The sequence below is a fragment of the Lycium ferocissimum genome, chromosome 8, assembly GCF_029784015.1.
Source record: "Lycium ferocissimum isolate CSIRO_LF1 chromosome 8, AGI_CSIRO_Lferr_CH_V1, whole genome shotgun sequence".
NCBI classification, from domain to species: domain Eukaryota; kingdom Viridiplantae; phylum Streptophyta; class Magnoliopsida; order Solanales; family Solanaceae; genus Lycium; species Lycium ferocissimum.
Window position 1 is genome coordinate 44579421 of NC_081349.1, and position 14270 is coordinate 44593690.

At 34.0% G+C, this 14270-nt stretch overlaps 1 protein-coding gene across 1 annotated transcript; it reads left to right on the plus strand.

The window, feature by feature from the left end:
* The first annotated feature begins 3677 nt into the window (after window positions 1-3677).
* LOC132068586 (transcriptional activator TAF-1-like) lies at window positions 3678-10366 on the plus strand. Its single transcript, XM_059462223.1, has 13 exons — window positions 3678-3831; window positions 5523-5714; window positions 5900-5944; window positions 6032-6127; window positions 6255-6335; window positions 7333-7389; window positions 7538-7674; window positions 8083-8131; window positions 8232-8280; window positions 8766-9004; window positions 9155-9232; window positions 9359-9484; window positions 9756-10366. The coding sequence occupies exons 2-13, from the start codon at window positions 5655-5657 to the stop codon at window positions 9987-9989; spliced, it is 1251 nt and encodes a 416-aa protein (XP_059318206.1). The 5' UTR covers window positions 3678-3831; window positions 5523-5654; the 3' UTR covers window positions 9990-10366.
* The last annotated feature ends 3904 nt before the right edge of the window (window positions 10367-14270 follow it).

The window sequence follows — 14270 nt, forward strand, 5'->3', positions numbered from 1 at the left end:
AAGATTAGATCGAACAAACTCTATTTATTCTTATTACGTACGTGAATTCCCTTTCTCAAGTCCAATTCACGCACCACAAATAGTGTCTAACTATTGGCCAAATAATCAAACAATTAAGCACAAGAATAAATAAACAACCCAAAATTTAAAATTTTTATCTATATAAATTGTCGTCAAACCAATTATCATGTCTTTCGCCACAACCCCAAAATTAAGAAGTTTAGCTACTCATGATTCTAGATGAACAACAAGAATTCATGAAGAAACTAGGGTTTAAAGGATGAAAAATAAAATAAACCTAGAGAGAGAAAGTAGAAAAGCGACTTACAAGTCTTAGAATAATCCTAGCACACCGTTTTCAGCTAATAAAACGTCTATTTATAGTCTAGGGCTAAAAATAAATTAAGTAGACCTAATCCCGGTCGAACTGCGAAACTTTGCCAAAAATGGCTTGGTGTGCCGCCCACGCTGCCCTAGGCGGCGCCCCAAGAGGATTTAACAGGGCCTTGGATCTCTTTCAGCGATTTCGCCATTTTGTGCCGGGCCGGCTCCCCAAGAGGCATTTACAGGCTTTTTGTTTTTCCGGCGCTTCTCTTCGCTCCTTCTCGTGTACACTTTCTCCTCGATTCCCAAACTCAACCAAACTGCTCGGTATCTAGTCATTTGTCCTCATTGTACCTAAATACACAAAACATACCAACATAAGCACGAATACAACGATTCCATCATAGAAATTGCGATTAAAGTACTAAGAACGAGAGGTAAAGTGACGCTACATATCGATATTTGTGCCAAATATTAGTTGTAGTTGGCGCATCTCGTTTTTAAGACTTCTAACAAATTACCACATGTAAAATTGATGCAAACTCATTTTAGTTATCTCCTCAGAATAAAATAGATAGGTAAAAAGCTACAAAACTAATTTTTTTTTAATCAAATATGCCGTCAATGATATTGTCGCAACATGTGTGCTTTTAGTTTTTATAACTAATAAAACTAAAATATATCAATTATTTTTACAATATTAGTTATAAATATATGATTATTAATTGATATATTTTCAAGAAACAACATGTATCTTAAATAGCAGATTTAATATCAGTTATAAAGTAACATATTTTTCAAATATTAACTTTTAAGTTTTGATAATTAACTTTATTTAAAATTTAAGTTAACTATGTAATTACACTTATGCAACCAAACAGTACGCATGTAATTACACTGTAATTACGTTGTGACAAAAAAGATCGTTGTAGTTACTATAGTGCGTAATTATAGTTCCAATTACCAAGTGGATTTCCAAACAGACCCTTAGGGCCTATTTGGAAAGCCACCCAGGTAATTGGAATTGGGTGTAATTACACAGTTTGACCTGTTTGTATGAACAAGTAATTACGTAGTTAGATGGAAATTTGGTGTAATTGAGAGGGTATAATTACACTCTCCAATTCTCAAGGGGAGGGGGGAGGAAGTGAGAATTGAGTGTAATTACACTTTGTAGTTACAAGATTACTTTTTAGTTTGTTTCTTTTTTGTTTATTTTAATTTCTTTTTTATTTCTATTATTTTTATTTCTTTTATTTTTAATTTTTAATTTTTACTTTTTAATTACTTTTATTTTTTTAAAATGTATTTTTCTTTTTGCATTATTTATTTTTCATTTCCTTTCTTCTCATTACCAACCTTTTCTTCTTGTGGTTCCATGTAATTGCTCGTATTTTTTATATTTTATTATTTTATTCATTTAGCATAACCGTGTTATTATTCTAATTTTTGAAGCTACACCTCTTAATATTGGAAGAATGAGTCATTAACAAACTTGACATATAACGAGTGACATTATTAAAGTAGAATTTCGTTGTGAATCAGATTATAGACTTGTATTTCCCTTTCTTTTGAATTATTTACTTAAGTTACGTTGGAACTTACTTATGTAATGTTAGAATTTGACATAAGAGTATTATGTTAAACTTTTTCTTTTGGATTTTGAATTTAGGTTATATTTTCAATTTTAAGTTATTTGTTTTCACATTGCATGTCGTTTATTTTTCACTTACATTTGATGGATTTTTTGTGTCAAACATTTGAATAATGTTATGGCATTATATTTATAAATATTATTTTTTTGTCAAACATCCAATTCATGACGTTCTCACAAAAAAAAATTCTTTTAAGTTTTACAATTAATTAAAATTAAATATATTACATTAATTTGAAAAATATATATCAATTATTTTTTACAATATTAGTTAAAAAGATATGATTGTTAATTAATATATTTTTAAAAAATATATGATTATTAATTAATGTATTTTCAAGAAACAATGTGTTGTTAAATAACTAATTTAATATCATTTATAAAGGAAAATATTCTTTAAATATTAATTTTAAATTTTTTATAATTAAATTTTATTTTTAAATTAAACTAACTGTGTAATTACACTTGTGCAACTAAACAGCACGCTTGTAATTACGTTATGACAAACAAATAGGCGATTGTAATTACACTATTGTATAATTATTAGGCTGTGTAATTACTACCCTAGTAATTACACCAATCCCAATTACCAGGTGGCTTTCCGAACAGGCCCTTAATATTTTTCCCCGTTTTGCTGTCCTTGTCGGCAAAGATTCTGATACAGCCCCCACTTTCCCAATCGCGTGGCTTGCGGTAAGCCGTTGAATTCACCAATCTTAACCGTCCATTTAGATCCAAATCGACCTCTGGGCCCACACTGATTTACTTGCTTGTGAGATAAGCCCGATCTTACACGTGTTCCTCTTTTTTATTTCTACTATATTACGGGAGTATTTAATGGGAGTAATCACAAAGGGGTTTAGTAGCATATTTAGTCCCTCAATTTTATTAAATTTGGATTTTAACTCTTGTGATATTTGATTAGATATATTTTATCTCCATATTAATCCAAACGTGTATTTTGAATTCTTTTAACTTTAACGAGTAAAATAAATTCATGATGATTATAATTGTTTCATCACTTAATAACTCATGTTGTATATTAAATTTCTACTATTAGTTCATATTTCACGTTAATATAGTTTTAAAAATATTTTACATGTAATCTATTTTTGTAAATGGACCTATTCGATAAAAAGAATGGTTCAGTGCACAAAGCATCCTGCATTAGCAAGGTTTTGAAATGAAACGCACGCCAATGATGTAGACTTATGTACCATAATGCAAGTATTAGTGAATGCTTTCATAGTCCCGTGACCTATTACAGTCGCTTCAACTTCAGCTCCAACTTTAAAATTTCAAGAAAAATATTTAGTTTTCTTGGCAAAACGCCTACTTACATTTTACCGCCCCTTTCTTTCAGTTCAGCGGATTTGAAATGAATTAACCAATCTGGTTAATATTCCCATTATATTTTATATTATAAATAACTAAATTGTTTGCGGAGAACATACCACGTCAGTCTGACACAACAAAATTAGTGGTAGTATTAATTAATTAATTGGCCAATTAAAACCCCACGACACGCAAGAGACGCGTAAATCAAGTATTGAAATGACACGTCAGAATAATGGGTTACGTAGGTACGAATTAAATAAATACACGAAATTCAAACACGCCAGCTCAACCACTAAAGCTCCGTATGTACAGAAGTATATATCTACGTATACGTGAGTAAGCTGTTTTAGATACGTACACGTGTTTGGTGACGTGGATCTTGCCTTTGTTCTTTCTTCAACAACAGCAATGTTACATGCTTTTTATGTGCTCTTGTCTTTCTCATTATTTATATTTATTTCTGTCTAGAGAAACAAAGTAGATACAAAATGCAGAAATTTTGATTAGAGTTTGAGGTATGTACAAAATTTTTATGATTAATAAATTTCTTGAAATGACCTTAGATAGAAGAATATGAATGTCGCGAATTAGCGCAGAAGATTAATAGGTAGTTGAGCGTCGTCTCGCTTTTTAATAGAATTAGGCTTGTTGGTAGTTTGGAGCACGTGTTTGCCTTTCATATTAGCCTTTTTCATGTAGTTTTTTGCTTTTCTATATCTGTCACAATATGTTGTTGCCTTTTTTCATGTAGTTTTTTACTTTTTGATACGTGTTACAATATGTTGTTTATTGTGTTTCTGTTATCACACCATTTTTGCTGTTGTTACTATTCTTTTTTGTGAATGATCTGTACTGCTTTCATAATTAGTTGTCATCTTTTGTTTACTGTCGAATTTCCTCATTCATAACTACTTTTATTTGTTGCACCCGAGTCGAGGGTCTTCCGGAAACCGTCTCTCTACCCCCACGAGGTAGTGGTAAGGTCTGTGTACGCTCTACCCTCTCAAGACTCCACTTGTGGGATCACACTGGGTTTTTGTTGTTATTGTTGTGAAATGTTTAGGCTTCTGAAGCTGAATACAAGTTTGATCTCTTGTGAATTCTGTTTAATTTTCTATACTGGAGGATTACTTTCTGTTAATTTATGTTATTTTCTATTGAAGAGAATTCTTGAGTTATGATTGTGATAGTAAAAACAGGAAGGAGAATAAAAAAAGAAGAAGAAAAATAAGAGCAATAGAGTAGAGCTGGGAGTAATTGAGATTTCTTTAAGGGGCATATAATTTCTTATGATAATGCTTAGAAATTAAGAAAATTTGTTAGTCCATGAAACGTAATTTAGAATTCATGTAACAATGTTTAATTATTCTTTTGTTTGATATTTTCTAGTTGTAATTTAGGTGTGTTGATGTCTTGATGAGGACTAGTTTGTCCTTAAATCCTAGGTAATTCTATAGGTTCATAGTTTTGTAAAGTTTGTCTTTTTATTTGGTTTTGGATGAGGAGTATGAATGGACTATTCTGCTCTTTCTCTCTGTTTTACCTGATTGAGAAATATGAATCACAAGGAGCAATAGTAAGAAGATGAGTTAATTTCTTGAAGGGTCAAAGTAATAAAAAATTATCCAATCAAAGAATTTAAGAAACCTGAATTTTTCTAAAAGCATTATGTACAGAAAACAGATTTTAAATTTTTCGAGGAAGCTATGGTCTTCAAATCTTCCCTTATGTTTGCCTTATGTTGCAAAGATGACAGCTTTTCCGACCAGCAGGGAATGGATGCAATCAGCTAAAATCTGTGTTATAAGTTTGGGCTGTAGAAACTATTTCATAAAATGTCCAACTTTGAAGATGTTACATAGTATAAATTTGACATTTAGAGTAATTGAGGGTCTTTATCTAAATATTACTCTCTTTGAGAGCCAACCCTTTAAGTCTCCTATGTGGTCCTCTACCAATTTTCTAAAGATGTGTTATGTATTTTCTTTGCAAATTCATATACAAAAACTTAACGTTTACTGGAATATATTAAAGACGGATTAAACTTCTCAGAGTTATTTGCTTCCTCAGCTTCGGATGTTTTTCCGCCTAAATCCTTTACAAGTTAGACCATGCTTGTATTAAGAAAGAGGGAAGTTTTTTTTGTGCAATCCTTGGTCTTGTGAAATGTTGTTGCTCACGTTTGACAGGGCTTTATTTTATGCAGTTGGCATAATAATCTTTACCTCCAACAAACAACGCTTCAGTTCCAAACAAGTTGGGATATTGGTCAGTACCAACAAAAGCAGATAAATCATTTAGCAGTGAAATAGTAGAGCATTTAGTTGCTTTCTGACACATGGGAAATAATGAGGACGAGAAATCTTGTAAGCCTGAGAAATCATCTTCAACTGCACCAGTAAGCAAATACAGAAATGTGTCTTCTTTAGTTTGTGTAGTTGTTTGACATTGTTCTTCTATGCTTCAGAATATTTGTGGCTCGTGTCTTTGAATGTCCTCTATGTTAGTTTCCTCTTTTAGTCTTAATCTCATCTTTGAAGTTCATCTCTGACTAGTTGGCAAATGTCTTCCCTCTATTGACAGGATCAAAGCAATATCCACGTGTATCCTGATTGGGCTGCTATGCAGGTTAATCACTTTCTGCCATGCTGTTAGATATTCTTTACCATAGCACTAGTGATTGTTGATATTTATGTAAGAATGCTAAATCTTCAGGCATATTATGGTCCTCGGTTAGCTGTACCTCCATATGTTAATTCTGCCGTTACACCTGGTCATGCTCCTCATCCTTATATGTGGGGACCACTACAGGTACTTTCAACTTTTGCAGGCCGAGTTTTTCTTTTAAATTTTTGCAATTTGCTTAATCTAAGTGCTAGGTAACAGCTTATTGGGCTTTGATTACAGGAGTGCTAACTAAGATTCTCCTTTTTTTTAGACTATGATGCCACCTTATGGAACACCATATGCAGGAGTCTATGCGCATGGTGGTGTTTATGCGCACCCTGGAGTTCCTATTGTGAGTCCACATTCCAGCATTATCGTTCTTTTATTCTTTTTCGAAATCATGAGTGTTTCTGATTCTTACTATGCTTTATAAAGTTTTCTACATCTAATATGGAAACAGGCCACTGGCAACAGTAGAACAATGCTGGTGGCTGTTAACTTAGCTGAACCCTGTCCACACTTTGCTATGCCATCAAATTTAGTTTAGATTTTAGGGCATCGATCAACAGCTTAATTCATTGAGCTAGGCCAGCTAATTTCTTAAAGGAACTGAGAAGAAGTAACTTCTGAAGAGAAGTGAATTGTTATAACTATGTTAACAGTAAATGGAGTGTGAAAAACAAGCAGTTGACTGATTTTGGAATTAGGCCCTACAATTAACCAACAATCATTTCCATTATCTACCCTATTAGGATTTAGGAGTGTACTGCTCATCTGTTGGTAAGAAGAAATATGAGGGAGAAGCTTGTTTTGATTATTGATTTTTTTTTTTTTTTTTAAATTACATGGGGCCGCGGGGGTTGTTAGGGGAAGGGGATTGCAACGTGAGGATTCGAACCCTCACCAACAAGGTGAAAGTTCAGGTAGCCAACCAACTGAGCTACTAGATCCCTACTTTTGATTATTAATTCAGTTGAATATTTATGGGTTGGCTCGAGCTAACGGTGTTCATTGAAAGAGGATATCATATCAAAACTTGAACAACCTCTAAAAGTCCATATTCTTTGCACGATGTTGACTTTTTCAACTTGGTAGGATGCATGTGTCATCTCTTGATAAGTTAATATTTCATATGCACTATTGGGAACTTAATACTTCTCAGTGAATAAAATAAAATAAAATATAGGAATTCCATAATTTCTAAACATACTTGGATTCGTCATCTCCATATTAAGCATATGATTGTGAGTTCCCGTAGAGTTACTGCGTCATACAACTCTAGTGACAGAGTCGTGGCTACAACATATGAACAAGCCCATCTTAAAGATTATTCGTTTTTCTGATTCCAGGTGTCTCGACCTCAGGGTACCGGAATGACATCATCTCCTGCTGTTAGCCAAACCATGGTATATATGACTTTTAGTTCTTTCAGCTTTTATGAACTTATTTGTATTGGGGAATGCCGACACTGACAAATTATTCTTTCCTTTAGCTCAATCTAGTATACTAGCACCTAATGGTGGGGTTGAAGCTAAATCACTCTACATTGTGTAGGATACTGCTTCTTTGAGTATGGACACTTCTGCTAAGTCTTCGGGAAATACTGAAAAAGGGCTTAATGGGCTTGGAATGTCAATAGGAAATTGCAGTGTTGACAATGGTGATGGCACTGACCATGGACCTTCACAGAGGTTTGTGCAATACCAGTTCATGCTTGAGATCATACTCACTTACTTCCACTGTTTCAATTTGTTTGTCTTACTTTCCTTTTTAGTTTGTTTCAAAAAGATTGTCTCTTTCCTAGTTTGGCAACTCTTTAATTTCAACATCCCACAAGGCATGTTTAAGACCACAAGATTAAAATGCATTTTGGTACATTATACATATCTTTAATGCAAAACCACAAAATTTAGAAGTCTTCATTACTTTCTTAAACTCTGTCCTCAGTCAAACTAAGACAAACAAATTGAAACGGAGGGAGCATTTAAGAACCTTGCTCGACTCAGTCATAGATAGTATACAATCACTGGTCATTCTTGAGAATACATTGTCATCCTGTTAAAGATATTGACTAATTGTTAGATTTCATGCTATGACAGTGGGCAAAATGAAGGTTCAAGTGATGGAAGTAACACACACTCAGCAGAGGTATGATCTTCTGAGATTTATAAATCCATTTGTGTCTATTTTTTTTTATTTGTTTTGGGAAGAAGGCTGTGGTTGCTGATACTTTCTCCTCATACTCTAGGTGGGTGAGAACAGTAAGAAAAGAAGCCGTGAGACAACTCCTGATAACTGTAAGAGTTTGGTCTCTTTATCACTTTGTATCCGAATTTCAATCAAGTTCAATAGATATAGGATTTACTTATTTGTGAAGTGTGGAGTTTCTTCAGAGTGAATTTTTAGTCCTTGCTTTTATTCAATTTCTTGCTTCGCTTCCTTATTTCTTGACGTTAGTGTCAACTGTTGTAAGGTCCTGGGTTTAAGACTACTGACGGTGGCATCAGGTACATGCAGTAAATACACAAACTTGAACGCTAAATTACTGGTAATACAATTGGACCAAATGGCTTGCCTTTCTTTTTCCAGCCATTAAACGTGTATGGCATTTGCTATTGTGGGGACTTGCTTAGAAGTATCATTTTCTTAAATTTCGTCACTTGATCTCTTAAAACACTGTTGATGCTTTACTAGAGGGTAAACAAAAGTGAGAAAACCCCAGTTCGTACGTAGTTTGCCTGATTTCATCTTTTGATCTCTCTGCTCTTCAAACCTTTTACAGCTGATGATCGGAAGAGTCAGAAACTGTGCAGTCCACAACGTACTAGGGAGGTAAACGGCCCCTCAGAGAAGGGAACTTCTGTAGCTGTTAATCCTGGTAGCACAGCAGGAACATTATCGGGAACAGTATTTCCTGCTACTACTCTGGAACTGAGAAATCCTGTTGGTACACTAGTGAAACCTAGTCCAACTAATGTTTTACGAATCAGCCCTGTAGTACGGGGCGAAGCCTGGTTACAGGTATATGCATCTACCAGGTGAACTTTGCTTTGCTTATTTTGACGTGACCTTGGGTGTCTGCATTTCTGTTTTGTATATGAATTTCATGCGAACTGTGTTTATTATGTGAAAAATCTAAGTTCTAATTGTTAAATGCAACTATATTTTCAGAATGAACGTGAGCTGAAGCGGGAGAAGAGGAAGCAGTCTAATCGAGAATCTGCAAGGAGATCAAGGTTGAGAAAACAGGTAAGAGGGAAATGTCAACATTACAGAATATCGCGATATTGATTTAATTTACTATATGGCCTATGAGCTGTTTTTATATACTTTTTTCTGATACACATACTCTCTGTATTTCCCCCCTCCCTCCAGGCAGAAACTGAAGAATTGGCAATGAGGGTTCAATCTTTAACCTCCGAAAATTTGGCTCTCAAATCAGAAATAAACAAATTCACCAAAAACTCTGAGAAACTGAAGATTGAAAATGCTGCTTTAATGGTATGAGTTTGACTCTTTGTTAAGTAGTCTTCAACGGAAATTTTCTTGGCACTAGTTGTGTGAGACTTCTTTTTGTCTCAGAAGTTAGTAAATCAAAAGTTTGTGAACCCAAAAGTGAGAATTGGGTCCACCAACTTGTGAGATAGAAAGAAGGCTTACACAACTAGCGTCAGTTGTGTGAGGCACATAATAAAAATTTGCATCTTCAGCTGTTAGTGACGGCATGTATCTTTGTTGTTTGAGCTTACTAAATGTGACCTGGATCGCGCAGGAGAGACTGAAAAATAAACAACAAGGACAAGCAAAAGAGGTAAAATTAGGTGAGATCGATGATAAGAGGCTGCAACCTGTTAGCACAGAGGACCTATTAGCAAGAGTCAACAACAATGGTCCCTTCGATAGAACCAACGAAGGTGAATTTCATGAGAATAATAGTACCCCTGGAGCAAAGCTTCATCAACTCCTTGATGCAAGCCCCAGGACTGATGCTGTGGCTGCTAGATAATCATCATCAATTAATAGTCATGACCGTGCCTTCGACTTTGAAAGATGTTAAAAGTTTGATTGTGTAATTTTGGTGCTAGTTCAAACTTACTGCTAACTGCAGCAGAGGTACAGTACAGAAGAGCAGTAATAGGACTGTGGAACTTAAGAAATCCTAATTTTCGCCTAATTGTAATTTAGCCATGGATGAAGCTGAGGAGTTTTTTTTTGTCCCTTCACTTCAGAGTACCATGTTGCATGATCTCATGTAAGATTTTGGCTTGGATGTCTAAAAGTATTGCCTAGGGAGCATTCAACAAGTGATCTTTGAGCTGTATTTGGTGTTAATAACTGATGTCTAGTATTGAGAGTTTTTATTATCGAAAATGCTTACAACAACATACCTAGTGTGATTCCACAAGTGGCGTCTGGATTGTTGAAAAAGCTTGTTTTAGTTAAATTTTTGGTAGTGCAATGTTATGCACATTCTCACCCTATCATCATGCTCAAAATAGTACTTGGAACAGGCACAAGAGACCATCAGGCCTTAGCTGGTGGTGTACCTGGTATTTGGCCAGGCACATATGTGGTCCTAAGATAATATTACTCTCATTAACTGTGAAAATAAGCTTTTCTATTAATTCCATATAAGCCAACAAAGAAGTACCTTAAAAATAACTCACACGGGCGGTGGGTATATGCAACACTTTAAGAATTTGAGGACTGAATTAACAAGTTGCCCAATACCTAATATTCTACTAACTAATATTAGAGAAAATAACATGCAAAACAACCCTAACTTTTATCGAGAAAATCACTAATGCAGGCAACAAATACGCTAATACTAATTAAGATGAGAAAAAATTCCTAGTCTATATAGTATCTTCTTCTCTTGACGGTCCTGAGCGAAATTTGAAAACTAATAAGTGCTTCCGTCCTCTTCTCAACCCCAACAAGTTTCACTAATTCAATGACTTGATCTTTCTTACGCTCTACCTTCACAGGCACTGGGATTGTAGCCCTCCCAACCACAACTTCACCCGTAGAAGTTCCTGGATCGTCGTAACAATTTTCGCGAATCACCATCAACTTCAATAACTGACCAAAAGGATAGCTACTGAAACGTATCTCAATGTCCTCGTCCCACACTGGCGCTGGCCTCCCTATTCTTCTGTTTGTGCTGAACTCTCTCCCGCTCTCATCGCTCACAATCACACGATAAATCCCGTCCAAAGAATACGGGAAAGTGCCTTTCAGTAGAATAATATTTGAAGCTCTTCTAATTAAAAGCTTAATGACATATTCTTCTTCCCCACAACAGTTCTTGTCATCGAGGTAAAAGTTATTGTTGTTGTATCTTCTACGGTTATTGTTGTGTAAAGTTGCTATATCATCGTGATCGGATGTCATCGGATGGTAGAAACTTCTTCGTGAAAAATCCATGAAGGAATTATAATTAATGGAGAGGGAGAAAGAAAGAGATAAAGAGAAACTTCTTTAGGTACTTGGTGTATACGTAATATTAGACTTTTATACAGGGAAAGGTTTAATTAGTTAGAACACTAATCAAAACTCTGTACACATCGCAAGGTTTCTCTATAAAAGAGTTTAACTAAATCAGGTAAGTTTAACGCCTATTATAGGTAGTTTTTTTAGATATTTTTACTTTTTCAATTTTAAGTTATAGAAAAGGTGAATAGTAATAGAAGGTAACTTGGACTCTACATTCTAACCAAATTATGACCTTGCTTACCCAAAATATATAGAACATCAAAAAAATTTATACATTTAAATTTCTTTTTTTTTTTTTTTTTTCCTTCAGATTTTAGAGATGGAAAAGTTTTGTGGTTGATCCACATTGTTAGACGTAACTCTTTTTAAGCTAATCCAACATAAGAATGTACCAACAACGATTCTTTATTCTGATGACTAGGCTAAAAAAATTATTTCATCTCATTTTTGGAATTAACTGTCATAAGTTATGATTCAACTCGATAGTTTTTAAAATTATGAACTTCTAGGGGAGTACGGATTTAGTAGTTTTCTTCCAATTGAAAAAAGATCAATTATAGTTTCTCCGAGCTAAACCTTGAATTTTTTTGATATTTAAAATAGCTGAAATATTAATATAGTAAAAGTATGTTTTTCAATGGATAACCAAATTAATTTTAAGTAATAGCATATGTAAGATCAACTGATAACCAAAATAAGTTTTAAGTAATAGCATATGTAGAAAGACGCATCACTTGCACACGTTAGCTAAAAGATTTACAAATCACACATTCAAGATTTATATTAATTTTAAGATACTAAATAAAGGTTAATTTATATTACCAATTCAAAATTCATAAAATATTAACCATCAATTTCAAAATTTTCACCTGTGTTTGGGCCTGTGCACAACACGGGATTTTACCTAATATAAGAGAAGATAATGTCTCTTATTTACTTAATAGTTAATGAAAAAAGAAAGAAAATAAAAACGGATGATGAAAAATCTAACTATTTGATCAATTTTATTAAATTTGGACCGATCAAATAAAGCATTGCACATATATTTTTTTAATCCTTTATTTTGTTGATAAAATATATGCTGACCACGTATATAAAAAGGTGTGTGTTAGACATATCTAAAAAATTATTTAATGTGTAAAACTTTCTCTGTTAAATTAAAATGTGTAATTTTTTAAACTAAAAGTTCGAGAGTAAATTATGTATTAAACCTCGAAATTAGAGTCGTCAAATGAACTAGGCCCTTGAGGTCAGCTCAGCCCATACCGCTACTGGGGTAGGGGTAGGGTTTGGTTAAGACTATTTAAGCCCATTGAGAAATGACACTTATAAACCCAGCCCACTAACCCTCGAGGCTTGGTGAGGCCCGTGAGCCAAAAGGCTATTTAATTTAAAAGAAGATAGTCAAAAACAAAGTAAAAAACAGGAATAGTGATTACCAAATAAGTTTTGTATCTCAACCAATACTTTACGCATTTGGTGTTAATCACCAAGAATAGAAATTGCATTTATGATTGTGATTTAAATTAACTTTAAAATTAAAAAGAAGATTGTGAAAAGAAGTAAAAATTAGGAATAATGATTGTCTAATCAGTCTTAGTATCTTACACAATACTTATTTAGCGTTAAATCCCTAACACTAAAATTCCTAATCACTAAATGTAAAAGCTGCATCCATTATGAAAATGTCCAAACACTAGTTGCTTCTCGAAAATGGTTGCATTACCCAAATTCAAAGTGGTAATAAGTGAATTTAAATATTACTAGTTTTGAAATGTAGTTATTTGATATGTTTAACAAATTGAATTTGCATATAAATGTAGACGAAGATGAAGATGTTAATTAAGATAACTTTATGGGAAAATACATAAAAACCCCCCAACGTATCTTTCGGATTAATTATGACGTATCTAACCTTTGCGGGAGACCTATTACCCCCTTGGCCTTATTTTTTCTACATTTTTGTACCTTTTTGGCTGACGTGGCAAAAAAAAAAAAAAAATTAATAGCGAGTGAAAACAGTAAAAATAGTTTTTATATTTTAATAAAAATTAATTTTAAAAAAAAACCCATTTTTTTCTCTTTCTTCTTCTTTCTCCTTTTCTCTTTTCTTCTTCTTCTCTCTCTCGACCACCCCCCTTGGAAACGCCGACGCCGCCATGATTGAACATAGCCAGCTTCATGAAATCATGGGCGTTCGTGCGTAAATTTCTACATTGTTGTTAAATTTCATTCAGCGAATTTCCATGAAATTTAACAAACAACAATTTCCATTGTTGTTAAATTCCGATCCATGATTGAACATAGCCCGAAGGAAGAAATTGCCGGTTGTCCTTCAAATGGGTGTCAATGGCAATTTCTTCAAACGGGTGGGAAGAGGAGCGGGTTGGGGGGGGGGCGGCGTGTGACCATGGGGGGGGGGGCGGCGGCGGCTCCTCCGGTTAGTGAAAAACTTCAACAAAAACTTTCTAAATAAAATCGAATTCTCGATTTCTTAGAAATTAATACTCCACAGAGAACACAAAATTTGAGCATGGAAATTAGTAAGGGGGAAGGCAATTTCTAGGATGCGGTTTTCTTTCCTTTGTGTTTGAATGCTATGGAAAATAATAACGAAAAAAAATAGGAGTTTGAGTCAAGTTGTGAAGCCCCGAATTTCGATTTATGATGAAATTGAATGTGTGTGTTAATGGAGGAAGAAAATGAGTTGAATGTTTCTTGAAAATAAGCTCTTTATGATTGATGATTAAATTGAATGTGTGTGTTAATGGAGGGAAGAAAATGGGTTGAA

Bases quoted from the DNA above. Each gene is read 5' to 3' on its own strand.
- LOC132068586 (XM_059462223.1), top strand. From the start codon at position 5,655: ATGGGAAATAATGAGGACGAGAAATCTTGTAAGCCTGAGAAATCATCT. The intron at 9,005-9,154 runs GTATATGCATCT...CTATATTTTCAG, and splicing joins GGGGCGAAGCCTGGTTACAG to AATGAACGTGAGCTGAAGCG. The intron at 9,233-9,358 runs GTAAGAGGGAAA...CCCTCCCTCCAG, and splicing joins GATCAAGGTTGAGAAAACAG to GCAGAAACTGAAGAATTGGC.